At 46.9% G+C, this 27,766-nt stretch overlaps 2 protein-coding genes across 3 annotated transcripts in view; both read left to right on the forward strand.

Annotated features, from left to right (window-relative positions):
* SGK2 (serum/glucocorticoid regulated kinase 2) overlaps window positions 1-18,990 on the forward strand; it is a 35,673-nt gene extending 16,683 nt beyond the window's left edge. The window contains exons 6-18 of the mRNA XM_055543344.1: window positions 693-752; window positions 1,305-1,354; window positions 1,827-1,884; window positions 2,093-2,176; window positions 3,274-3,405; window positions 4,445-4,557; window positions 4,728-4,764; window positions 5,824-5,910; window positions 9,850-9,945; window positions 10,684-10,839; window positions 13,626-13,715; window positions 15,901-16,107; window positions 18,299-18,990. Coding sequence (XP_055399319.1) covers window positions 693-752; window positions 1,305-1,354; window positions 1,827-1,884; window positions 2,093-2,176; window positions 3,274-3,405; window positions 4,445-4,557; window positions 4,728-4,764; window positions 5,824-5,910; window positions 9,850-9,945; window positions 10,684-10,839; window positions 13,626-13,715; window positions 15,901-16,065 — 1,128 coding nt within the window. The 3' untranslated portion in view covers window positions 16,066-16,107; window positions 18,299-18,990. The remainder of the gene's footprint in view (window positions 1-692; window positions 753-1,304; window positions 1,355-1,826; window positions 1,885-2,092; window positions 2,177-3,273; window positions 3,406-4,444; window positions 4,558-4,727; window positions 4,765-5,823; window positions 5,911-9,849; window positions 9,946-10,683; window positions 10,840-13,625; window positions 13,716-15,900; window positions 16,108-18,298) is intronic.
* A 3,189-nt stretch (window positions 18,991-22,179) lies between these two features.
* Window positions 22,180-27,766, forward strand: part of IFT52 (intraflagellar transport 52) — a 32,513-nt gene continuing 26,926 nt past the window's right edge. For both annotated transcript variants that reach the window (XM_055545064.1, XM_055545065.1), the window contains exons 1-5: window positions 22,180-22,337; window positions 25,370-25,497; window positions 26,166-26,253; window positions 27,217-27,346; window positions 27,640-27,715. In XM_055545064.1, the coding sequence (XP_055401039.1) occupies window positions 25,379-25,497; window positions 26,166-26,253; window positions 27,217-27,346; window positions 27,640-27,715 (413 nt within the window). In that variant the 5' untranslated portion in view covers window positions 22,180-22,337; window positions 25,370-25,378. The remainder of the gene's footprint in view (window positions 22,338-25,369; window positions 25,498-26,165; window positions 26,254-27,216; window positions 27,347-27,639; window positions 27,716-27,766) is intronic.

The raw sequence follows: 27,766 nt of genomic DNA on the forward strand, positions 1-27,766 counted from the left end.
GCAACCCACTCCAGTATTCTTGCCTGGACAGTTCCATGGACAGAGGAGCCTGGAGGGCTACAGTCCATAGGGTTGCAAAGATCCAGACATGACTGAAGTGTCTTAGCTCGCTTGCTCATGGGTCTGTTCATGATTCTGGCCCAAGGTCCCCAAGGCAGCTGCCCCTCCAGGGACATTAGGTGGAAGTCCTTGCAGCTGAGACATGATAGTCAACACAGCACCCAACCCAGAGCTCTCTCTAGGGATCCAGGGTGGCAACATGCCTGTATAGGGTCCAGGGGAGCCCAGCCTGCCCCTCACAAGCTGTGGGACCCTAGGCAAGTCCCTTTCAAGGCCTCAGGCTCCCCGCCTCTGAAAAGGGAGGAAGAGTCCAGACTTTATGCCCTGCAAGAGTCCTTCCAGCCTTGGCCTTCCCAGACATCAGAGCTGCCCTGGCCATCCCCAGTGCTTGAAAAGACTCAGCCTGGGAAGGGCCACCCCTGACCATTCTCCCTCCTTCCCTCCTGAGATGTCTGAATAGAGAGGCTGGGCCCAGAGGACATCATTTCTTGTCCCAGACAGGGATTGCTGGCCTAGGGCTGGTGCAGGGAGTCAGGCAGGGGAGGACAGAGCAGCAGTGCCTAACACCCTAGACAGGCGACACTAATTCCCCAGCAGCACCTCCCTCATCCTGCTCCTCCTTGCGTCCCCAGAGCGTGCCTAATCATTGCTACAGCATGGACTCGAGCCCAGCTGGGACCCCCAGTCCGCAGGTAGGTGGGTCTTGGTTCCCCCAGCCACCACCAGGGGGCTCCCTTCCTCCCAAGGCCGAGGAAACCCAGGGAGATCCTCGTCAGCCAGGTGAATGGTCCCAGGACTGGGACGCCCACCGGGATCACTGAGAGCCCATGGAATCAGGCCATTTGCAGGGTAAAGAGAAAAGACACTTGGTCAAGAGCTTCAAGAAGTAAGTGAGGTGGAAAAATTATGGGATTGGCCCCAAGGTCACCTGTATTCTTGTGCCAGCGGGGCTGCCTGTAAGTCCTCCGACGGCTCTCCGCTGGGTCTCAGTTTTCTTACCTTCACATTTGGTACAACAGCCAGCGGCCTCCCAAGGCTATCATGAGAAGCAGGTGAGATGTGGATGGTTGGGTGGGTTGGTAGATGGATGGAAAGAAGGAAGGGAGAAAGGGACGCAGGAAAGAAGGCAGGCAGGCTAGCAGAGATGTTGGAAAAGGGAGCAGGGCTTGGGCCAGGGGGAAGGGAGGAGGCCAAGGAGTCGGGACCCTCTGATCTTAATCACCTCTTTCTTTAAATGTCTTTAGCCCCCGAGGGCCAACGGGAATATCAACCTGGGGCCTTCTGCCAACCCAAAGTGAGTTCCAGTCTCTCAATCCCTTTCTTCCCTGGCTCCCCTCCCTCGCCTTGGGAATACAACCCAAGCTCTCTGATTCAGCATCAAGACCCTCTGCCATCTGAGCCCAGGACCAGCCCCCAGCTTTATCTCCCACTAATTCCCCAGCCTCTTCTCATGCTGAGCCCTGTGGCTGGAATATCCCCCCAAAGCCTGCATTATTAGCAGCCCCCCACCCTCCAGGTGCTTCTCTGTCTTTGGAGGCCAGAGTCCTTGCCTTCTATGCAGTTGTGTTTGGTTTTTTCCGCTCCTTGCCTGTTTTTTACTCCATTGTGAGAGCCCCAGAGGTAGGGGCCAGTCTGAGAGGACCCTCTTGGCTGGAAAAACATGGCCTTCTCCAGCTTCAAAGTTAAAGAGAAGCCCTGATTTGAATTAATGTACCCGGTTTCCTGAGCTGGCAAATACTGACCCGTGTCCCTTCCTCTTGCCCCAGTGCCAGGCCCACGGATTTTGACTTCCTCAAAGTCATTGGCAAAGGAAACTATGGGAAGGTGAGTGACCTGCGAGCACGGAAGGCCTGGGTTTCCCCCCTTTCCGGCCCCTTCCACCCCCTGCTGTCATTCGCGTGTGCAAAGTGGGAGCTTACAACCTGCAGAATCATGGGCACACGGCTGGAACTGGAGGTCTGCACCACCATCAAGAAACCCAAAGCTCAGAGGAGTAGTCACCTGCAGGTTCTGCATTTGTCCTCCTGCTCAGGTCCTCCTGGCCAAGCACAAGTCCGACGGGATGTTCTATGCAGTGAAGGTGCTGCAGAAAAAGTCCATCTTAAAGAAGAAAGAGGTACCAGGGCTTGGGCCCAGGCATCTCCTCTCCTGCCTCTTGACCCCCAGCCTCAGGTGGCTTCCAATGATGGGTCCAACTCTGAGCATAGAGGTGGTCCAGCTCAGGGGGGCTGGGTGGGATGCTGGCCCCTCTCCAGGAAGGCAGGCTAACCGCCTCGCCTGGTGGGCCTGCAGGTGGCCCCGGCCCAGCCCTCTGCCTTCCCCTGAAGATCCAGGGCTCCATGGTGAACCAGTCTTCAGCCCTGTTAGTGCCAGCCTCCCCACCTGTGCAATGTGGGGGTCACACTTCAGGCTCACCAAAGGCCCTTCAGGCCACAGCCTTCCAGGAGTTCTAGATGCTTCCACTGACTTGAGTCTCTCTAACGCCAACTCCATAAGGACAGAACAGGCCTCGAGGAAGGACGGAATGTTAAGTCCGAGGACTCAGGAGAGGGAACTAAGGTTAAAAAAGGAGCTCACGGGGCAGGTCTTGGTGAAGGAGGCAGCCTCGAAGATAGGCTTTGATGATCTGAAAAGAGGCGTCCAGGCAGGGGAACAGGAACAGAGGCCTGGATGTGCATATGCCTGCCTTCTTTTCTCTGAGAGCTTGTCCTTGGAACTCATCTAGTCAGTCATCTTGCAGCTTTGTTGAGGCTTCCCTGGTGGCTCAGATGGTAAAGAATCTGCCTGCAATGCTAGGAGACTGGGTTCAATCCCTGGGTCGGGAAGATCCCCTGGAGAAGGGAATGGCAATCCACTCCAGTATTCTTGAGTGGAGAATTCCATGGACAGAGGCGCCCGAGAGGGCTATAGTCCACGGGGTTTGGTGAAAGAATCAGAAAAGACTGAGCAACTAACACTTGCACTGGGGTGAGGGGGGCAGGGAATTTGGACCCAGGGCTGGAGCTGCACCCAGCTGCACTGGCGGGGGATGAGGTGGACCACGCAGAGCCCTGAATGCTAGGCAAGGCCCCCCGGGCTTGGGTCTGAGGGCAGTGAGGAGCCATGGTGGGGATTTGAGCAGGGTGGGCGCGTGGGTGGTAACGCGACCCGTGTGTGTGTGTGTGCGTGCGCATGTGTGTGTGCATGCATGTGTATGTGTTCCTAACTCCGCAGCAGAGCCACATCATGGCAGAGCGCAGCGTGCTCCTGAAGAACGTGCGCCACCCCTTCCTCGTGGGCCTGCGCTACTCCTTCCAGACACCCGAGAAGCTCTACTTCGTGCTGGACTATGTCAATGGGGGAGAGGTGGGTGACCCGGAGCGCATCCCATGTGCCCACGGTGCACCAGGTTCTGGAATGATCTCCCCTCATCCTTACCACAGACCCATTTTGCAGCTGAAAAGACCAAGGCTCGGGGAGGTAACTCACTGGCTCAAGGCAACCCTGCATGCACTTGGCAGAGCCAGGATTTGAAGACAGGTCTGTCTGACTCCCAGCCATTGTCATTTCTTGACTCCCATGCAAAGCTGCCCAGAATCCCTTCAGTGGACCTGGGAAAGGTCAACGTTAGAGGAGCTCTGTGGTCAGTGGTTCTAATTTTACCCATTTTACACCATAGACCACCGCATGGGAGTGAGCAGTCCTTGTCGTTGTGATCTGGGGCCACCTGGTGACCCAGAAGCACAGCTGGGAAAAGCTGGGCTCCCTCCTCTGTCTCTCTGAGCAAGATGACCCTTCTCAGTGACCCCAGATTTAACCTCTGTGACCTCGTGCTCTTTAGCCTGATGCCAAGAGGGAAGTTTTGTGTCCTCCATCCCTAAATTCCCTGGTGGAGGTGTGAAGGACTTTTCTTTGCCAGTAAATTAGACAGAAGCAACTGGCCCAGGGGCAGGTCTAACCTGGGCTCAGTTTGACCATCATAATCATTTTATCACATGGGTTAGAGGAAAAGCACATGTCTGACCCACTCAGGTTCAAATCATGGCTCTGCCAATAATAGTCCGTGACATTGGGCAAGTCACCTGGCTGCTCTGATACTTCCAATTTCCTTTTCCATGAAACTAGCCTCCTACTTGAAACCTGGAAGGTTGTCAGGAGAATAAAAGAAAAGTAGAGATGTATTAGGGTGCGGCTGGAGCCTGGCACACAGTAGGGGCTCCATTTTTGTTAATTCACCTTTCCTGCTGATGCTTTGCCAGCTCTGTAGGGTGGAGGTTGGCATGCCCTTCCTTGTATGATGGTGTTACAGCTTTAAGAGGGGGTGACTTGTCCAGCTGCCTCCAACCCTGCATCTGTAGAGCTGGAGCCCCCCAGGAACCCTCTCACACACCTCCTCCCCCTCCAGCTCTTCTTCCACCTGCAGCGGGAGCGCCGGTTCCTGGAGCCCCGGGCACGGTTCTACGCTGCCGAGGTGGCCAGCGCCATTGGCTACCTGCACTCCCTCAACATCATTTACAGGTGAGGCCTGCCTGTGGCACAGAGCCAGGCCTGGCCCTTCCGCCCCAACAGCCAGGGGGTGTGTGGATCCCTAGATCCTGATGAAATCCCAGTGAACTTGGTCCTCTGCCTGAGGAGGAGGGCTGGTGTGGCTTCAACATCATAGTTCCCTTTTCTTTCAATGTCTGCAGGGACCTGAAACCAGAAAACATTCTCTTGGACTGCCAGGTTAGTGTGTGTGTGTGTGTGTGTGTGTGTGTGTGTGTGTGTGTGTGCATGCACATAGTTGCACATGTGTGCTGTGTGCCCATGAATATATGTGGATGTGCATGCATTGTGCATGCATGCATATGGCTAGGGACGCATTCAGGTGTATGTGTGCATGTGTGCCTATGACTATGTACATGCATGTAAATGTTTGTTGTGTGTACATGGATGTGCATGTACTTGTGTGTTCATGAGTGTGTATATGAGGCCTGTGGTGGGGCAGGGGTAGTGTTACACAGAGGATTTTGTAGTGCTTCCATGTCTTAGACTGAGTTCCCTGGAAATAGACTCTGGAATGGAGTGTAGGATGCCGAAGGTTATTGGGGAACGTATTTAAGGGGTGACGGGCAGGTTTGGGCAGAGGAAGAGGCACATCTGCACTGCACACACCTGCTCCACGGTTGCAAGTGAGACCTCAGCTGGTCTTCCAAGGGTGGGATGCACCCCAGCTGGGATGGCTGTCTAGAACTCTTCCAAACTGAGGCAAGGATGTGGGCGTCTGCTCCACTGTACTGGCCAGTCATCTGATGGGGATTGCCCCTTGAGAGGGGCATGACTTTGGATGAGGGCAATGGTCCAGCATAGGGGATGGGCAGGACAGCTCCTAAAGAGGGGATCTGGGCAGAGCCTGGCAGTATCCACTCACATCATGACCTCCACCAGCTACCCTCTTGCTCAGCCACAGAGTGTGTTCACTCTCTGTTCTCTGGGTCCCCCCTACTCCATTAACGGGGCTGCTGCCACCAGGCCCCTCCAGCAGGGACATTCTGGAACTGCTGGGTGTGGACGTGAGTCGGTGATGAGCTGGGGGCAGACAGTACGATGCCGTCTCCCCATCCCTGTGCTGTTCTTGGCATCCAAGTTAGAAGCATGGAGTGAGTGGAGCCTCCAGCTCGGGCTTGTGCCAGGGACACAGACCCCACAGCCATGCCCCAGATGTGGCATCTGGGCTTTAGGGTTAGACCTGGTCATCCTTTTGGCTCAGATCACCCTCCCATGCCTGCCCTCCCTCCTCTACAGGGACACGTGGTGCTGACAGACTTTGGCCTCTGCAAGGAGGGTGTAGAACCCGAGGAGACCACATCCACGTTTTGTGGTACCCCCGAGGTAAGCTAAACCTCCTGGGAGGGGTGAGGCAGGAAATGGGTGAGGCTGTGGCTTCTGACTGGAGCCACCAGATTACAGCAGAGGGGCTCACTCCTTCCCCCAAGCACTTCCCCTGAGCTGACTGCGCACAGAGCCTTGGTTTCCTCGTCTGTGTCATGGGCGGACCAGCTCTGGGGGCTTCTGGGACCTGGCTTGTGAACCTCTGCAACAGGGCTGTCTAACAGAAATAGAAACAGAAATGCAAATCATATATGCAGTTTTAAAATTTCCAGCAATCCACACTCAAAAATAAAAAGATGAAATCAATTTTAATAATGAATTTTATTTAACCCAACACATACAAAATAGTGGGTTTCCCAGGGGGCTTAGTGGTCAAGAATCCACCTGCCAATGCAGGAAACACAGGTTCGAACCCTGGGTCAGGAAGATCCCCTGGAGGAGGAAATGGAAACCCACTCCAGTATTCTTGCCTGGAAAATCCCATGGACAGAGGAGCCTGGTGGGCTACAGTGCATGGGATAGCAAGAGTCAGGCACGATATTGTACAGCAATTGTCCTCCAATAATTGTATTTTGTTCTATACTTCTCAATATTGTACAATTGTAATCTTTGATAATTTAAAACAAAACAAACAAAAAACCAGCATGTGGGACTTCCCCAGTGGTCCAGTGGCTAAGACTGTGGGCTCCCAAAACAGTGGGCATGGGTTCGATCCCTGACTAGGGAACTAGATGCCTTAGGGAACTAAGACCCAATGTAGCCAAAAAAAAAAAAAAAAAAACAACATGTAAAAAAACAAAAGTCAGACATGACTTAGTGACTAAACAACAGCAATACAAAATAGTATCATGCCAATATACAGTCAACATAAAATTGTTGAAATACTTTGTTTTATTTTTTCTAACTAAGCCTTTGATCTGGTGTGCGTTTTACACTTACTGTCCCTCTCAGCTTAGCTCGGCCACATTTCAAATGTTTGGTAGTCACACGTGGCTAGTGGTTACTGTGTTAGATAGCACTGCCCTGCAGGGTGAAGTCCATGTGCATAGGAGGCCCTGGCCTGACCTGACAGTTAAGATCAAGTGTAAAGATACCGATCTCCCTCCTTCTTCCAGCCACTATGAGCCTGGAGGGTTAAAATTTGTGACTCTCAGCAATCATTCATACATGTCTCTCTGTCCTGCCAAGGCCTCCCTGCAACTTTGGGGTTAAAAGCCGTTCCTTAAACTTCTACCAGTGTTGAACCTTGGACCTTGAACCCAAAGGGGTTTCCAGCTGCTTGGAAGGATGTCTGGATGGGGGGGTGGGGGTCTGAGGCTGCAGGGCTGGCAAGCCCTCTCGAGCTGGCATGGCCCAAGACTTTAGCTTTTGTTTTTTTTCCATAAGCTTAAGAATCTGGGTCTCAGATTTCAGCTGAGCCTCCTCTGTTTGGTTTTAGGAGAGCCGGTGGACAGATACCCTCTCTAACGAGGAGTAGTTTTCTGTGTTTGGGTCTGGGAGGGTGTTCGCTGGACAGAGCTGGCCTCCCAAAGCCCTGCCAGCCCAACTATCCCTTCCTTGGCTACTGCCAGGAGCAGATGGATCATGTAGGAGACATGTGGCTCTAACAGGTCATCTCTTCCATGACGCAGGCACTGCCATGGTGCCGGGAGCACAGACAAGAGATATCACAGTTGCTCAGTTGTTCACAGTTGTTTAAGGGCCAACACATATATTAGCAGGTGTCTTTTTTATGTGCGTGTGGCTGTGCTGGTTCTTTGTTGCAGCATATGGGCTTTGTCTAGTTGCAGTGAGGGGGCTTCTCTTGCTGCAGCAGGCAGGCTCAGTTGCCCTGCAGCATGTAGGATCTTAGTTCCCCAACCAGGGATCAAACCCGCATCCTCTGCATTGGAAGAAGAACTCTTAGCCACTGGACCATCAAGAAAGTTCCTCGCCTATGTCCTTAACACAGCCCCTAGGGAGAGATTCTGCAGTTCCATTATGTGGGATAAGGACACCAACATTCTTGGAGGTTCAACGACCTGCTTGGGGACATACATTCAGTGGGACTCAGTTCAGTTCAGTTCAGTCGCTCAGTCGTGTCCGACTCTTTGCAACCCCATGAAATGCAGCACGCCAGGCCTCCCTGTTCATCACCAACTCCCAGAGGCCACCCAAATTCGTGTCCATTGAGTCAGTGATGCCATCCAACCATCTCATCCTCTGTTGTCCCCTTCTCCTCCTGCCCTCAATCTTTCCCAGCATAAGGGTCTTTTCAAATGAGTCAGCTCTTTGCATCAGATGGCCAAAGTATTGGAGTTTCAGCTTCAACATCAGTCCTTCCAATGAACACCCAAGACTGGTCTCCCTTAGGATGGACTGGTTGGTTCTCCTTGCAGTCCAAGGGACTCTCAAGAGTCTTCTCCAACACTACAGTTCAAAACTATCAATTCTTTGGTGCTCAGCTTTCTTTATAGTCCAACTCTCACATCCATACATGACCACTGGAAAAACCATAGCCTTGACTAGACAGACCTTTGTTGGCAAAGTAATGTCTCTGCTTTTTAATATGGTGTCTAGGTTGGTCATGACTTTCCTTCCAAGGGGTAAGCATCTTTTAATTTCATGGGACTAGGTCTGGGTAACTCCCTGCCCCTCTCCACACCCATGCAGCCTCAGCGTGGCTTGGTCTGTTGCTGAGGCCTCTTTCCTTGGTGGTAGAGACCCCAGCCTAAGAGGTTCCCAAGCCCTTGGGTCTGCAGGAAGCACAATTCTGCCTAAGGTTCTCTACTTGTGCGAGGTGCAGATACATAGCTTGCATTCAGCTGTCAGTAGGAGCTCAAATGCTACCTCCTCTTTCCTGACTCCTTTCCATCCCTCCATTACTAAGGTTACCTGTGCAGATATGGGCCACTCTGACTTATACTTCATCTGTGAGTCTTCCAACTGCCCTGTGAGTATCCCCAGGGCTTTCCTAGTTCCAAGACATCACTTGGATGCTTTTGAGCAAATTAAAGGCACTCCCTTTGGGCAGACTAATTAGAAACCGTTTCCCATTTATTTATTTTGTATTGTATTTTATTTTTGGCTGCTGCTCATTACTGCACATGGGCTTTCTCTAGTTGCAGCAAGCAGGGGCTACTCTTCCTTGTGGTGCTTGGGCTTCTCATTGGGGTGATTTCTCTTGTTGCAGAGCCCTGGCCCTAGGGCACATGGGCTCAGTAGTTGTGGCATATAGTCTTAGTTGCCCTGTGGCATGTAGGATCTTAGTTCCTAGACCAGGGATTGAACCTGTGTCCTCTGCACTGGCAGGTGAATTCTTAATCACTGGATCACCAGGGAAGCCTCAAGTTTTCCCTTTAAACATATGTGAGTTGCTGGATGGGGATTCCTAAGTGTAGCTAGTGGTAAAGAACCTGCCTGCCAATGCAGGAGACATAAGAGATGTGGTTTGATCCCTCGGTCAGGAAGATCTCCTGGAGGAGGGCATGGTAACCCGCTCCAGTATTCTTGCCTGGAGAATCCCATGAACAGAGGAGCCTGGCGGGCTACAGTCCATAGGGTCGCAAAGAGTCAGACACGACTAAAGCAACTTAGCACACATGCACACAAGTTGCCGGATACAGTCTTATACTAGGGTTATGGTTTGGTGAGTGGATCACAACCAGGCTTGCAACCCCCTTTACCCCTTTGGCTGGTGCTTTTGTGTGGTGCACAACATATACATCTGTACAGGGCAGTCCAACTGCCTGCCAGATTTCCTCTACATCCTCAGCACACTGGCAAAGGGTCCTGCACAAAGCAGGTCTTTGATGAACTGATGCTGAATGAACACATGCACAGCTAAGTAAATATCACAGCAGAATCAGCTTCTGGTGATCTTTTCCTCCAAGTACCTTGTTTACAAATGGGGAGATGGAAGCTGAGTGTCTTTCAAATCAGTGTGTTTTCTCTCAACAGTACTTGGCTCCAGAAGTGCTCCGTAAGGAGCCTTACGATCGGGCAGTGGATTGGTGGTGCTTGGGAGCGGTGCTCTACGAGATGCTACATGGCCTGGTGAGTGGGGTAGAGCTGATTCTGGAAGAGATGGGGGGTGGATCTCTCCCTTGTGTGGCCTCCTCAGGCTCCTCAAGGAGTTGAATGAGCCACCTCTTCTCTACAAGCTCAAAAAGGGTGATGCAAACATGGATACAAGGATAAAGTATGTTTTTTTCCAATAAAGTCAGTTCCACACTTTATAATATACTATCTCATGTGTTACTCCTTTGGTGCCTCAAAACAGCCTTTGGACGCGGGCACTGCAGGAAATGGGGTTGTTCTTATTTTACTAAGAGGGAAACTTAGGCTCAAAGAGGTCACAGTCCTGAGAGGTGGTAGAACTAGCCCCTGGATCCAATCCTAGACTGCCTGTGCTTCTCGTCTGAAAAATGACAACATGTCTCATAACCATCATATGAGGCTGGAATAAAATGATGATGAGCAACTGTTAACTTTGCAAAGTGCGAAGTTGGTGCACAAGCTTGATTAAGAGACGTGGGATAGAGGGGGCACCTGGAGAGGTCCACAGCCTCACGCTGGAGGGGAGAGTCTTCTTGGCCTTCCCTGCAGCCCCTCCACTGTGCTGGACACCCAGAGGTCTCTGTCTCTCTCCACTCTGCCACGTGAGCCATGGCACAAGACACAAGTCTGGCTGAATCCTTCCAGCTGCCCCCCCGCTTTGCTCCAAGTGTTTCTGAGAACTGTGCCCACTTTAGCATGGATGATCCTCCCTTCTCTCTGCCTCTCTCTCACCAGCCGCCCTTCTACAGCCAAGACGTATCCCAGATGTACGAGAATATTCTGCATCAGCCGCTACGGATTCCCGGGGGCCGGACGGTGGCTGCCTGCGACCTTCTGCAAGCCCTGCTCCACAAAGACCAGAGGCAGCGGCTGGGCTCCAAAACAGACTTTGTAGGTGACCTGCCAGCCGAGCGCTGGGCGCTCAGCCTCCTGCTGAGGCAGCCCAGAAGCAATGTCACACATCCAGCAGTTCCCTAAAGCCAGGCACTGCTAATTCACCCGTTCAGAGATTCACAGCTGCTGCTGTCTATTTCCTTCAATCTAACGCTTCTAGTCAACCAATATTTATGGACACCTCCTATGTGCTGGGCTTTGAGCTAAATGCTTGGGATTTGTTAGACTGGGTTTCTGCCCTTAAGTTTATGAGGGAAAGGTAGACGAACAAACATAAATTATTATAGAGTGTGACTATGCTAAGAGGCCAGACAGGAATGCAGGCAAGTCTTTACTGGGACTTATGCGGTAGGATGAGGGAGCAGAAATAAGTAACACATGCCCTTGTTGGCTCTCCAAGGAGGGCGGACTGATTCATTATATGGGGTGAGGGTAAGGGCAGATCTGGGGGCCAGTCAGAAGTGGCTTAGGTGGTCTGCCCACCCCCTTGGTGGTGTTGTGTGCAGGGTTCACGCACAGTACCCTGCTTTTTCTCCCAGCACCCCAGAAGGGGCAGTTGGTTTTTGGCTTTTTTGTATCTTATGGCTCATAATTTGTCCCAACTGCGCATGCGTGCAGTTCTTTTTCGTCCCTTATCGTTTCTTTGTATTCTGTTGCTGGATGAGACGGTTCTCTGGGTGTTTGTCTAAGTTCAAGTGTAGACACTCCGGTAAAGGGTCCCAGGTTCCGGCCTGTTTCAGAAAGACATCAACTATGAGCAGAGATAGACAATACTGGGGGAAATTCACACTGGCGTGGTCAGGGAGGTCCTCTATAAGGAGGTGACAATTGAGCTGAGATTTGAAGGATGGGAAAGAACTGGGAGGAGGCATCCCAGACACAGGGCACAGCGTGTGCAAAAGTCCTGCAGGAGGAGCAAGGCAGAGAGAGATAATTAGACGATTGATTAATCAGTATATGCTGAGCAGGAGAGTGGAGGCTCCCGGTTAAGTTTTGACAAATTCCTCTGGCTTCTGTACAGAGAGCAAACTAAACTGCTTTTCACAAATATCTGAGCACTTCCCCCTTGCCAGGACCCAGGCTGGACATCTGAATAGAGAGATGAAGAATTCACAGTCTGTTCTCCAAATAAGTTCATGGCTTAAAAAAAAAAAAAAAGAGCAAAATTAAAAAAATAATCATACATTCTCTACTCAACAAAAGATCATTTGGATTTATAAGATGATCACAGTACTTTTCTCCATAGAAGTTTGTTCTTCTAGCGTAGTAGTTGGGATTGCATGAACTGTGAGACAGACTGCCTGGATTCAGATCCTTTCTCCACCAAGCACTGGGGGCAGGATAAACGGCTTAAGCTCTCTTTGTTGTTTAGTTGGTAAGTCACCTTCAAGTCTTTTGCAACCCCAGAGAATGTAGCCTGCCAGGCTCCTCTGTCCGTGGAATTTCCCAAGCAAGAATGCTGGAGTGGATTGCCATTCCCTTCTCCAGGGGATCTCTCACGTCTCCTTCTTGGCAGGCAGATTCTTTACTGTTTGAGCCTCCTGGGAAGCCCCTGCTTTAACGTTTCTTCCCATCTATAGTAACAGCACCCAGTTTGTAGCTCTTATGAAGGTCAAATAACATAAGCAAACACTTAGGCTAGTGCCTGCCATGTAGAAAGTGCTTTTTAAGTGTACAAACTATCCTATATGCCAGATACCGTGAAGTTTAACAACATTTAAGGCTTTTGCCTACCCATCCCTGGACAGCTTAAAGAAAAGGCTTTCATGAAGACAGGTCCCTCCTTTCCAGAGGAAATTTGCATCTTAAAAAAATGTGATTTTTAAAATAAGGTATACTTTCCCATAGATCAAGATTCAAAGGATATTCAGAAAAAGTCCCTTCAGCTACCTAGTTTTTAAAATTTTGAGGTAACAAGTGTTACCAGTTTTGTGAGTATTCTAGAAATCGTTTGGATCTGGCTTGTTAACAATTCCCCAGGGAGTTCAGATACACAGAGTTAGAGAATCATTCTTTGAGAGACATAGAGAGAGGGAGGGCTCTGCTGGAAAAGGCGGAAGTTTTTGTCAACATTAGTTTGGATTAGGAAAGAAGAGATGAATCATGCCCAAGGCTGAATCCTTAATTCTGGATCTTTGCGAAACTGCAGCTTTTCTTGGGGCTTTACTTCTCAAATCTTCCTTAGTGAGTTGATTTCATCTATTTCTCTGTCTAGATTTCTGGAAGAGGGATCTCCCTGGTGGCCCAATGGTTGGGACTTCCTCTTCCAATGCAGGGAATGTGGGCTCAGTCTCTGGTTAGGGAGCTGACATCCCACATGCCTTGCAGCCAAAAAAACCAAAACATAAAACAGAAGTAATATTGTAATAAATTCAATAAAGACTTTTTAAAAAAAGAGTGTATTTGAAAAAAAAGAATTCTGGAAGAGTCAGGATGCACTGAGAGTGAAGTAAGATTCCCCAGGACCCTCCAAGAGTAGGGTCTGCTGTCTTACTCACTGACATACCTCTACAGCCTAGTATGGTACAGGGTAGGTGCTCTATGCATAGCTGTGGAATAAACAGATGCTACAGGGAAAAGGTCTGGGCTTGAGATAACGGCTAAGGGGAGAGGTCTTATTGCAGACACTCCTTTGTTCCAGGAAACCAGCCAGCAAGTTACCTTCCTAGTAAAGATTTTGGGGCTAGACAACCGGTTGCCAATAGAGTTGGAGCCCCGAGGCATGTGGGGTGGGGTGGGAGCGCCAATGGAGAGGACTGCTACTGATCACCTTCTTCCCACAGCTTGAGATAAAGAGCCATGTGTTCTTCAGCCCCATAAACTGGGATGACTTGTACCACAAGAGGCTGACTCCACCCTTCAACCCAAATGTGGTAAGAGGCCATCACGTTCTGGCTTCTGGGTTCCCAGGACTGGTGGAAGCTTGGAGGGTACCTAGGGAGGGTATCCTGGCCTGGCCTCTTCCTACAGATGGGAGAACCGAGGGTCCAAGAAGCTCAGTGGTTTGTTCAAGGCCACCCTGTAAGCCAGAGGCAGAATTGGGTCTGGAACCCGGAAGTCCTGACTGCCAGTTCAGCTCTGTATGAGGAGCCAGGTTGCCTCCCTTTACTTTCAATACCAATAACCCTCATTGCAAAGCGCTTTACAGCTTTTAAAGTGTTCTGTGTCATGGAGCACACCCAGACAGAGCCGAGTCCTGTGACAATTTTTTTCCCTATGTTTAGCTTTCTTCCTGGTAATAAATGACATGTATTTATTGTAGAAAGTGTGTAAAACAGAGACATTTAAATCATCACGGAGAGGGACTTCCTTGGCAGTCCACTGGTTAAGACTTTAAGCTTCCGCTGCAGCAGGCACAGGTCTGATCCCTGGTCAGGGAACTTAAGATCCTGTGTGCTGCACAGCATGACCAAGAAATAAAATAAATTTAAAGCATTAAGGAGAAAGAGCGTATTATCTCACCACCCAAGAGAAAGCACACACCACTGGCACGTTTCAGATATTTTTTTCTGTTTTTTTATGTAGGTCATAGTTCATACACAGATACAGACATCATCTCCCCCAACATAGATCATAATTCATGTATATAGATAGATCTCATCTCCTCCCTCTTTTTGCTAAAACTATGTCATCATTTTCCTAAGTCACAGAAGACTATGATTTAAAGTGGCTGTATAATATTTCAACCCTATGTTGGTAACATAATTTATTCCACCATGTTCCTAATGGTGAACTTTAGGTTATTACCATTTTTTCTTTATCATAATGGATTAATATCTTTAAGTTCATGTCTTTGTCCAGTTATTTTTTAATTAAATTTTTAATTGGAGTATAGTTGATTTATAATGTTAGGCTAGTTTCTGCTGTAAAGTGAAACAGTCATACATAGATCCACTCTCTTCTAGACTCCATTCCCATATAGGTCATTACAGAGCACCGAATAAAGTTCCCTGGGCTGTACAGTAGGTTCTTATTAGTTATCTTTCATATAATAGTGTATATATGTCAATCCCAGTCTCCTAATTTATCACTCCCCTGTTCCCCTTGGTAACCAAAAGTTTGTTTTCTATGTCTGTGAGGTTTTCTGTTTTGTAAATAAGTTCATTTCTATCATTTTTTTAGATTCCACATATAAGCAATATATTTGTCTTTCTGTCTGACTTCACTCAGTATGACAATCTCTAGGTCCATCCATGTTGCTGCAAATTGTCCAGAGTTCTGATTATTTCAAGATGGATTCCAGATGGGGAATTACCAAGTCAAAGAATGTGAATATATTTTATTTTTTATTGTTGAGGTATAGTTAATTGGGGCTTCCCTCATAGCTTGGTTGGTAAAGAATCTGCCTACAATGCAGGAATCCCAGGTTCAATTCCTGGGTTGGGAAGATCCCCTGGAGAAGGAAATGGCAACCCACTCCAGTATTCTTGTCTGGAGAATCCCATGGACAGAGGAGCCTGGCGGGCTACAGTCCATGGGGTCACAAGAGTTGGACACGACTCAGCGACTAAACCACCACCACCACCACAGTTAGCTGACTTGCAGTATTATTTTAGTTTCAGGTGTACAGCATAGTAATTCGATATTTGTGCATATTATACTCCATACAGAGTTATTATAAACTACTATGTTCCCTGTGCTGTCCATTACATCCTTGTAACTTATTTTATACCTAGTGGTTTGTACATCTTAATCCCCTTCACCTGTTTTGCCCTTCCTCCCACCCCTCTCCTCTCTGGTAACCACTCATTTGTTCTCTGAATCTGTTGTGCACATTTTTAGGTTCTTGATTCATACTTTCTTCATGTCACAATCTACTGGCAGCATATGGAGGGTTGATGTAGAGCAGGCAGGGGGCCAGGCAGGTAGAGGAATTGGTAAATGGTTACTGGACCTTGTGGAACATGATGACTAGTGTAAATGCATGAAAAAATGACAGTTAAAGAAGGATGCCCCTGGGGCACTCAGAGGGGAGATCTAACAGCTCTCTCAGGGCTCTGGGCTCCTTTGGCAGCTCCGACCCAGTGTTCCCTTCTCATCGTTGGCTTATATTCACAGGCAGGACCTGCTGACTTGAAACACTTTGACCCAGAGTTCACGCAAGAAGCTGTGTCAAAGTCCATTGGCTGCACTCCTGACACCATGGCGAGCAGCTCTGGGGCCTCAAGTGCCTTCCTGGGATTCTCCTATGCGCCAGACGATGATGCCATCTTGGATTGCTAGAAGAGAAGCTCCCGTGAAACCACCAAAGCCAGCCTGAAATCTGTAAGGAATTACCTTCAGCTGTTAGTCACAGAAGCCCAAAGTAACAATGGTTTAAATAAGATTTCTGCCCACCCCACCCACCCCCTCCCCCGACCCACCCGCCAGCACATAAAAGAAGGATGGTGTTAGGTGATCCAGGGCTGGTACGACAGGTCATCAGAGGCTTTCTGTATGTCCGCTGTCATTCTTCGCAAATGGCTTCTACTATTAGGATTATTATATTATCCTAAGATGGTACTGGAGCTCTAGCTACTGTTTCTGGGTCCTGGGCAGGAAAAAAAGGAGGAAAGAGCAAAAGGGCACCTTTACAGAGCTTCCCAAGAAGCCCCACCCAATGACTTCTGCGTCTCACTAGCCAGCCACCTTACCTGCATTGGAGGGTGGGATATATGTCCAATTAACTGGGCACATGACTCCCCACAATAACGCAGGGGTTCTGACACTAAGGGAGAAGGGAAAATGTTGGGTAGGCAACCAGCACCTCTTAACCAGAGGATCTCTTGGTGTTTGGATTTTGATCTCAATGTGTAAAATGACCAAGGTGCAACAAGCCTATAAGGTATCACCCAACATCCACTTTTTTCCTGTGTCAATGATGTCTTTCTTTGGCTGGGTGGTATTGCACATTTATTAGGTTTGTCTGCCTGGCATCTGAACCCCGGCCTATTCCCCTGGCATCTATTCCCCGGTCAGGGAATCTCCTATTTTATGAGCCATGATGGGAGGCAATTCACTTCCTCCAGTTAACCGTAGCTGAAAATGCTAGACACTAACTTTCCCAGCCTCCCCTGGAGCTCGGGCCAGGCATGTGGCCTCAGGATGCACCTGTTATCAGATTTTTGGCTCAAGGAAGGAACTGGGAGCTCTCTTTCATGTGGTTGCTGTGATAACAAAACCCACAAGACTGAGTTCCTGGTGTAGAAGTGGCAACGATGCTCTTATTGGCAGCACCAGTTTCCTTATCACATCCGTGCTGCAGTGTCATCCCTGGGAATCCTGGGTTCTTCCTCTCTAGTTTTCCCAATGATTTTGAGAGCTTCTGATACTGTTAATCACTCCTTCTTTTGCTTAACCCATTTTTGACCAGAGACGTGTTAGTATATCTTTTGTCACCTGCATGTTATCAATAGGAGACGTATCAGTATCAGTTACAAAACAAATCGCCAGCCACAGGTGTTAGTTTCTGCAAAAATCCTGTGGTCAATAGAGTTAACTGGTCAAACTCAGCTTCAGAACATCTGCCTACACTGATCCAGTTTCTGTGCTAGACTTTTTCATGTCTGTTACCAGCTTTCATCCAAATGACCCTAAGGTAGGAATCTCCTTTTTACCCATGAAGAAACACAGAGAAGCTGTACCTTTCCTAGAGGTCACAGAGCTAATAAGGGCCAGAGCTGGGACTTGGAGCCATATAAACTGACTCTGGGGCTCTCACATGTAACCTTTGTGCTGGTCTGCCTCTCACTCTGGCTGTTAGGTCCAAGCAGAGTAGCTGTCAAAATCTCTAAGCAGAGCCAAGCCAGGAACTGGCTGGAAGAAGCCAGGTAATAGGAAACGGGGTCTTCCAAGAGGAGGCATTCAATTGGATGCTCACAGTCTGAGCCTGGCTGCCAAGTTAATTCTCTGTTCCCTTTTCTGTCTCAGATGGAAAAGAATCTGCCTGCAATGCAGATCTGGGTTTGATCCCTGGGTTGGGAAGATCCCCTGGAGAAGGGAATGGCTACCCACTCCAGTATTCTTGCCTGGAGAATTCCATGGACAGAGGAGCCTAGCGGGTACAGTCCATGCAGTTGCAGAGAGTCAGGCAGCATGGAGCACCTAACACTTTTTACACATCTCTACCTCATATACCTCTGTATGCTTGTCAAGTCTAGGGCCATAGGGAGCCCAGGCAGGGTCTGTACAGGCCTAGTGATTAGCCATTTCTAAAAGCATTTCTGACTGGACAGAATGTGAGCATATAACACACATGAGTCCAGGACACCCTGCACTTGTTTGATGGATTTTATACTGCCTTATTTCGGTGAAGAAATCTTTTCACCGTAGTTCATCACCTGCTTCAGGGTGGTCCTATTAGCTGGGGACAAAAGGAGAACTTTCATTCTTTTCAACATCAGTGTGTGCTAGTGATTTTATTGGCTTTTCCTTTTAACTCAGTCCCACTCTTTGACTTACAATTTTGTTTGCCCAGCGCCCTGCCCCAGGAATTATGGAGGATGAAGCTGGAAGACCACGGAAAACACATCGATGACACCACAATGACCTACTGGGGATCAAATCTGGGTCAAGGAGAGCTAGTTACCCTTTGACATGTGCTGAGAATTCTGAAAGAAACATTCTGATTTGATTTCCATCTTAAGAGTGTCTGCTAAGAGACAAGTGTGGAACGTGATGAGAGAGAGGCCCAAATTCCCCCAACTTCCCAGAGCCAAAAGCAAGAGCGCTAATCATCAGAAATGGAAATAGTATTGTCAAAGTACACAACTTGCTATGAGTTGTGAAACACCCAAAGGTTCTATCTGTTCTAAGACTGCAAAATCACAAAATGTCCACCAGGAGAGAAAATAAAAATGAAAAAATTATGAATATTCATTAAAAATGAATATCTGTTTAATATCAGATTTGTTCACACCTGTTTATTGAGCACAGAGCTTCATATGCATTATCTACCATATGCATTACGCCAGCATTTAGAAATTATTAATCTCACTTTACAGATAAACACTCACTCAGAGATAGTAAGCGACTTGCCCAAGGTCACCTAGCTGTACGAGGCACAGCCAGGAACTGAACTTGGAAGCCGCTGATTCTCGGGCCCTTACTCTCTCTACAGTCTCCAGTAATGGGTGCAGTTCTTCGGGCAGGTACTTTTTTAGTTTTCTAGCAAACACTGACTGCAAACAGGATTTATGCAACTTTGTACCGAAAGACAGCATCCTCAGGAAGAGAAATCACAAGCACCCTATTCTCTACTCTTTAACTTTGTAGGGACAGTAGCTGAGAAAAGGCAACAAGAGAGTGTGTGTGTATGTGTGTGTTTTAAGACCCTAAAACTCTGCACCTGCTGAAGACTGTAACAAAAATGTTTAAGTCTCTGTATTCATCGGTTTGAGCCAGCGAGACAGGTGCATTGCACACACATCCATGCTCCCTCAGGGCAGCCACCAAGTGCTCCCCTGGGGAGAAGCCTGGCCCGTTTGTGGTTACCGCCCTCTAGTTTCTCATTTTCGCGACGGCTCTTTCCAAACGCAATTCCTTCGGTTCAAAAGCTCTTCTCCAGCCCTGGCCTTAATGATCTATTCTTTTTTCTCTTCTCTGCTCAACGAGGATGCCTGTCTACCCAGCTTCAGCCCCTCAGAGCTCCCTCAAAACGGTCTATATTTTTTATTTTTAAATTTGTTTTGGCTGCAGAGGATCTTAGTTTCCGCCAATGGGGATCTTTCATTGCAGCTTGCAGGCTCAGTTGCTGCCTGGTAAGTGCGAACTTAGCTCCCCAACCAGGGATCAAACCTGCCTCCCCTCCCTTGCAAGGAGGATTCTTAACCAATGGATCACTAAAGAAGTCCTATATTTTTTATTTTTTGGTTGGATTGACAAGGTCCAACATCCCTAAAGGATCACCGCCCCATCCTGAGTCTGGCACTGTGGCGCTCATAGATGCGGCGCTTATCAAACAGAAAGAACTAAGTCGTATTCCCGTTCTCATCATTAAACCTGCCCGCCCTGCACCTGGATGTCCTCTCCGGTCTCCCAGGAGGCCGAAACTCTCCTGTAAAACAGCGCCGACCCTCCAGTCCCGCGTTCCCAGTATCGCGACCCTTACTGAGGCTCGCTGGAGCAAACCTCCGCCCTCCGGCGGGCCACCGCTCTGCGCCTGCGCCCTTGGGATCTAGACTAGGCTTGCCGTACTCCCCGCCGGAAGACTCCACTAGCCTCGTCCGTCCGGGTGGAGCGAAGTTTCGGCCCTTGGTGGGAAGGGTGGGGCGGGGGGCAAGCTCTCATTTTTCAGTTCAGTTCAGTCGCTCAGTCGTGTCCGACTCTTTGCAGCCCCATGGACTGCAGCACATCAGGCCTCCCTGTCCATCACCAGCTCCCGAAGTTTACTCAAACTCGTGTCCATTGAGTCGGTGATGCCATCCAACCATCTCATCCTCTGTCGTCCCCTTGTCCTCCCAACCTTCAATCTTTCCCAGCATCAGGGTCTTTTCATATGAGTCAGTTCTTTGCATCAGGTGGCCAATGTATTGGAGTTTGAGCTTCAGCATCAGTCCTTCCAATGAACATTCAGGACTGATTTCCTTTAGGATGGACAGGTTGGATCTCCTTGCAGTCCAGTTCAGTTCAGTTCCGTCGCTCAGTCGTGTCCGACTCTTTGCGACCCCATGAATTGCAGCCCGCCAGGCCTTCCTGTCCATCACCAACTCCCGGAGTTCACTCAAACTCAAGTGCATCGAGTCAGTGATGCCATCCAACCATCTCATCCTCTGTCATCCCCTTCTTCTCCTGCCCCCGATCCCTCCCAGCATCAGAGTCTTTTCCAATGAGTCAACTCTTCACATGAGGTGGCCAAAGTACTGGAGTTTCAGCTTTAGCATCATTCCTTCCAAAGAACACCCAGGACTGATCTCCTTTAGGATGGACTGGTTGAATGTCCTTGCAGTCCAAGGGACTCTCAAGAGTCTTCTCCAACACCACAGTTCAAAAGCATCAATTCTTTAGCGCTCAGCTTTCTTTACAGTCCAACTCTCAGCCTTCCTCAGCGATCAATGCAAAGAAATAGAGGAAAACAACAGAATGGGAAAGACTAGAGATCTCATCAACAAAATTAGAGATACCAAGGGAACATTTCATGCAAAGATGGGCTCGATAAAGGACAGAAATGGTATGGACCTAACAGAAGCAGAAGATATTAAGAAGAGATGGCAAGAATACACAGAAGAACTGTACAAAAAAGATCTTCACGACCCAGATAATCATGATGGTGTGATCACTGACCTAGAGCCAGACATCCTGGAATGTGAAGTCAAGTGGGCCTTAGAAAGCATCACTACGAACAAAGCTAGTGGAGGTGATGGAATTCCAGTGGAGCTCTTTCAAATCCTGAAAGATGATGCCATGAAAGTGCTGCACTCAATATGCCAGCAAATTTGGAAAACAGCAGTGGCCACAGGACTGGAAAAGGTCAGTTTTCATTCCAATCCCAAAGAAAGGGAATGCCAAAGAATGCTCCAACTACCGCACAATTGCACTCATCTCACACGCTAGTAGAGTAATGCTCAAATTCTCCAAGCCAGGCTTCAGCAATATGTGAACCGTGAACTTCCAGATGTTCAAGCTGGTTTTAGAAAAGGCAGAGGAACCAGAGATTAAATTGCCAACATCCGCTGGATCATGGAAAAAGCAAGAGAATTCCAGAAAAACATCTATTTCTGCTTTCTTGACTATGCCAAAGCCTTTGACTTTGTGGATCACAATAAACTGTGGAAAATTCTTCAAGAGATGGGAATACCAAACCACCTGACTTGCCTTGCAGTCCAAGGGACTCTCAAAGAGTCTTCTTCAGCACTACAATTACAAAGCATCAGTTCTTTGGTGCTCAGCTTCCTTTATGGTCTAACTCTCACATCCATACGTGACTACTGGAAAAACCATAGCTTTGACTAGACGGACCTTTGTTGGCAAAGTGATGTCTCTGCTTTATAATATGCTGTCTAGGTTGGTCATAATTTTTCTTCCAAGGAGCAAGCATCTTTTTAATTTCATGGCTACAGTCACCATCTGCAGTGATTTTGGAGCCCCCCCCAAAATAAAGTCTGTCACTGTTTCTACTGTTTCCCCATCTATTTGCCATGACGTGTTGGAACCAGATGCCATGATCTTAGTCGTTTTTATAAGCCCTTAATGAAACTAGATATTAAAGGAGAAAATCCAATGAGTTTGTCTTTGGCCTAAAGTTAATCCACGGTCTGTCTGGATTTCCCCTCTATCCAAAATAATGGTACAGTCCCGTATAAGCCCCGCCCCTGCCCACCCGGGGCTCTGCCTCCTAGAAGAGTTAGTCGTAGCGGCGTCTTCCGCCAGGTCGTTGGCACGTCGCTCCGGAGGTGGGGCTACGCCCCGGTCCACGCCTTCCCAGCGGGCAGTTTCCCAACCGCCGTTGCTAAGCGGCCGTTACGTGGCCGCGCGGTGCTGGGCTGCGGCGGTTGCAGACGGTGGTCACCGGGCCTCAGGTAAGGCGGATTCCTGCTGCGGTGGGCCGGCCAGGGCGCTGAGGCGGCCTGGGAGTTGGCGAGGGCCTCGGCCAGATGTCCTCGAGGATGCTGGGCATATCCTAGGGAAAATTGAGGTCCACTAGGGTCCAGTACTCTTGCCTGGAAAATCCCATGGGCGGAGGAGCCTCGAAGGCTGCAGTCCATGGGGTCGCGAAGAGTCGGACACGACTGAGCGACTTCACTTTCACTTTTCATTTTCATGCTTTGGAGAAGAAAATGGCAACCCACTCCAGTGTTCTTGCCTGGAGAATCCCAGGGACAGGGGAGCCTGGTGGGCTGCCGTTTGTGGGGTCGCACAGAGTCGGATACGACTGAATCGACTTAGCAGCAGCAGCAGCAGGGTAAAGTAAAAAAGGAGCGCAGGTAGAGGCCCGGATCCCAGACCTCAGACGGGGCTCGAATCTGACTCGCCTCCTGCTGGAAGGTTTTTGGTCATCCTAACTAAGTAGGAAGGAACATTGACATGAAACCGTATCGTAACATCCTAGTCCCATCCCCTTTTCCCAGGAATCCTGCTCTTAGGAATTTGTTCTGGGACAAAAATAGTGACAGGAGCAGAAATATGTAAATTGCAATAGGCCAGAAATAGAAAAGATGCTTATGAATATTGAGTTTATTATGGCAGCCATGCAACCACTAAGGTAATCAGAAGGCAGGATATAATGTTGTTTGTACACACTGAAAATAAGCATGGGCGTGGATAAATAGAACATGAAAAGATCATGGGGGGATTTTTTTTTTTTTAACCCGTCAAAATCATTTTAAAGTTCAGTTTGAAGAAGGAAGATGTGGGACTAGCCAGGAAAATTCTAAAAATTCTTAGTAATAGAGGGACTAGCTTTTATCAGCAACACCAACATACCTATTATAAAACTATAGTAATTAAAATAGATGAGACTGAGCAGGAACTTACAGGCAGATAGATTATATAGAATATATAATAAAATTCAATTTTTAGGGATTTAATACATAGGCAAGGTGGTATTTTAAATCAGCATTGAAAAGATAGATTAGTGTCAGGCAGCTTTTTAGTGATTAAAACAATAACAAAAGTAATTTTAAACACCAAAATAAATTCCAAATGGACTAAAGTTTAAATCTTAAAAATTATAACATCATAAAAGTACTAGAAGAAAGCATTGTGAGATGTATTTATAACCTTAACATGGCAAAAACTCTTCTCAATACACAGTGCAATTCAGAAGCCAAAAAGGAAAATGTTAATACTTTTGATTCTATTAAATTTAAAACTGTCCGTAGAGCCTGCAAAATTCATCCAAGCTAAACCAAAAAAACTACCAGTAACTAAGTCTAAAAACAAACTTCTGAAAATATTTGTTTCATGATCAACTAAAAAGTATTAAACCTAATAGAAAAATGATCCGCGTATATGAACACGAAAATCAGAATACAAGTGGCTAATATACACAGTGAAAGATAGTCTTCTTACTAATTTCAGAGTGCAGATTAAAACAATAAGTTTTTTTTTTGCCTATCTTATTTGCAAAGATGAAAAAGTTAAAAAGAGTAGTGTGGAAACAGAAATGTATTAGTGCTAGTGAAAGTAAAAATTAGTAGTTTTTTGTAGGGCAATTTAGAAATAATTTACTTAGCCATTCAACAGGAATTTATTCTGAGGATATGCAAAGTGCACCAAAATGTCATGTTCAATGATGTTCTTAGTACGGTTTTACTAGCAAAAAATTGGGGAAAAAAACAGATGTCCATTGGTATATGACTGATGCCATACATCTTGGTACATCCATAAAATGGAATACTGTGCAGCACTTTATTTTTTTTTTTTTTTTTTTTTTTTTTTTAAATTTTATTTTATTTTTAAACTTTACATAACTGTATTAGATTTGCCAAATATCAAAATGAATCCGCCACAGGTATACATGTGTTCCCCATCCTGAACCCTCCTCCCTCCTCCCTCCCCATTCCATCCCTCTGGGTCGTCCCAGTGCACCAGCCCCAAGCATCCAGTATCGTGCATCGAACCTGGACTGGCAACTCATTTCATACATGATATTTACATGTTTCAATGCCATTCTCCCAAATCTTCCCACCCTCTCCCTCTCCCACAGAGTCCATAAGACTGTTCTATACATCAGTGTCTCTTTTGCTGTCTCGTACACAGGGTTATTGTTACCATCTTTCTAAATTCCATATATATGCGTTAGTATACTGTATTGGTGTTTTTCTTTCTGGCTTACTTCACTCTGTATAATAGGCTCCAGTTTCATCCACCTCATTAGAACTGATTCAAATGTATTCTTTTTAATGGCTGAATAATACTCCATTGTGTATATGTACCACAGCTTTCTTATCCATTCATCTGCTGATGGACATCTAGGTTGCTTCCATGTCCTGGCTATTATAAACAGTGCTGCGATGAACATTGGGGTACTCGTGTCTCTTTCCCTTCTGGTTTTCTCAGTGTGTATGCCCAGCAGTGGGATTGCTGGATCATAAGGCATGTCTATTTCCAGTTTTTTAAGGAATCTCCACACTGTTCTCCATAGTGGCTTGTGCAGCACTTTAAAAAAAAAAAAAAAGTGGTATATAGTGACATGGAAAGATGTGAAAGATACAGGTTAGATGAAAAAAGTGTGTTGCAGAATAGTGCATATGGTTCTGTTTTATAAATAAAACTGTAACTGTGTGTGTAAAAAGAATTTAGAAAACTATACCCCACATTTCACAGGAGTTAAGGGTGAGGAATCAGGTTGGAAACATGGTTCCCCACGTGGCAGGGTGACGGCAGGGCAGGGCCATGAGAGTGGGCTGGTAGGAAACCCAGGGTTTGCCTTGGGTTTCTGCAGCCATGATTATTTATTTCACTTTCAGCCTTTGGGAATTGTAGGTAAGTTGCAGCTGTACTCCTTTTCTTAATGAATTATAGGAAATAGACATTTATTCCTTTTAGGATCTTTCTTTTGGAATATTGTTTATTGTTTCCCTTTTCTGTCCCTTCTTTTTCCCATAAGGAGGTGACCATGGAAAAAGAGCTTCGGAGCACCATTCTTTTCAATGCATACAAAAAGGAAGTCTTCACCACCAGCAATGGCTATAAATCCATGCAGAAAAGACTTCGGAGTCATTGGAAAATTCAGAGGTGACCGAGTATATTGTTTTCCCTTCTGAGCGGTAAAAACAGCTTGCTGGTAATACTGGGAAGTATCCATCTTATGTAAGAATGGCTTTTGAGGTGGGAGGGGTTCCACTAAACATTGTTCAGAAGTAAATTATTAAACCATCTCTCTTGAAAATTAGCAATTAGCATATTTATTAAGTTGTCCCCCCAAATTACAAGTCAAAAAATTATTCTAATTATACATATATGTGTTTTTCAGAGGTTAAAGGCTTTCTCCATATTTTAACTCAGGTCAGTACTTCAGTTTAGGGAAAGGAAAAACCAAAAATATCTCTGAGTGTGTATGCATGGTTTTTCTTAATGGGTAAGGATATGTAGTCATGTGAGCTAATGGTAGAGCTGATTGAATTAGTAGTTGGGGGACTTCTTTATGCTCTAGTGTGGTCTAATCTAATCTAAGATACCTATAATTTTGGCTTATAGGTATATTTGAACAGAGGCTGATGACTCTGGGGCAGGCCTATTAGAGAGGAGTCTCACTTTTGAGAGAGAAGCTAGACTAGGTACCTCTAAATCCTTCATCTCTGGGCCTCTGTAGCCTCTGATTCCATACAGTTTAGATGCTAAAATAGCTCACAAATTGGTTTAAATCATGGATCTGACACTTGCTTTTAAAATCTTATTTCTAGCTTAAAAGATGAAATCACACCTGAGAAGCTCATTGGGGTGAAACTATGGATTACATGTGGGCCGAGGGAAAAATTTACCGCAGCTGAGGTAAGAAAGATTCGCAAAGAAGACTGGTAGTGAGACAGCTAGGAGAATGGGCTCTGAAATCTTGAACGTAAATTCCTCTTCGCCACTTACCTATGAGGCCTCAAGGTGGTCACTTCATCTCTCTCTTCATCGAGGAGTTGTGATGATTCATGCAGCACAACAGCTATGGTGTGTGGTGTGGCTGTGATGTGGCTGAGTTTTTGCATGAAAAGTGCCAGACAGACAGTGCAGGCGAGTTCAGTATCAGCCATACCTCTTTGCCATATTTTTGCTTTAAAAATAGGAAATTCCATTTAAAATGAAACTATTTCTTAAAGCTATTTTTAAACTCCGTTTCATGGCTAGACAAAGACTGAGAAATGTGAAACCCAAACATAAATGAGTGCAGATGTAAAGAAACTGGACCCCTTGTGTACCATTGGTGGAGAGGTGAAGTGGTGCAGCCACTGCGGAAAACAGGATGGTGGTTCCTAAAAAATGACAAACAGAATTCTGTGATTCAGCAATCCCACTTCTGGGATATATGCAGAGAATTGAAAGGAGGATCTCAAAGAGGTGTTTGTACACCCATGTTCATCGAGAGCACCATTCCCAGCAGCCAGAAGGCAGAAGCAACCCAGGTGTCTACCAACAGTTGAATGGATAAACAATATGGGATCTATATGACAGTGACTTGTAATCTTCCTTTAGCAAGTAGTTTTCCACTTGTGCTGTCCAGATAGTCAACTGGAAAAATGTTGTTTCACTTTGAGTATTTTGGAGCTTTATGCTAATGACAAATATGGAAATCCTGTTGATACATAGATAGTAAGTTTTATGTTTTCTTAATATAAACTTATATTTAAGTGCCTTTACAGATTGGAAGTGTTTTTCCTTTTCAGCTAGTTAAGATCTTATTCACAGTGTTTTTGACAAAGGTCTTTGGCATAAATTTATAGATTGTTTTTTTTTTTCTTTGTGTAGTTTGAAATCCTAAAGAAATACCTTGATGGTGGTGGAGACATCCTTGTGATGCTAGGAGAGGGTGGGGAATCCAGATTTGATACCAACATTAACTTTCTCCTAGAAGAATATGGAATCATGGTTAATAATGGTAATTATTATTACTATTTTATTAGAGGCAGTAACTTCCTATTTATTATTTATATCGTAGTCCTCTGGGCCTGATAGTACAATGGAGAAAGCCCTGGGCTGTGAGGGTGCACGGTCCTGCATTCTGACCTCCCCAGCAGTCTCACTTTTTTGGTGCTTAGCTTCTTGCATGTATGAAATGAGAGCAATTGGAATACAGTTCCAGGGTTCCCTTCAGGTCAAAATTTGTACTTGTCTATAATATCAAACTTACTTCTAATCTAACATGCACCACCTTCTCTTTTCTCCCTAAAGATGCTGTGGTTAGAAATGTGTATTATAAGTATTTCCACCCTAAAGAAGCTCTAGTTTCCAATGGAGTCTTGAATAGGTAAGCATATCAAAAATGGAAATGACTTTGCCCATGACTCTCCTCTTTGCT

The sequence above is a fragment of the Bubalus kerabau genome, chromosome 13 (genome assembly GCF_029407905.1).
Source record: "Bubalus kerabau isolate K-KA32 ecotype Philippines breed swamp buffalo chromosome 13, PCC_UOA_SB_1v2, whole genome shotgun sequence".
Taxonomy (NCBI): Eukaryota; Metazoa; Chordata; class Mammalia; order Artiodactyla; family Bovidae; genus Bubalus; species Bubalus kerabau.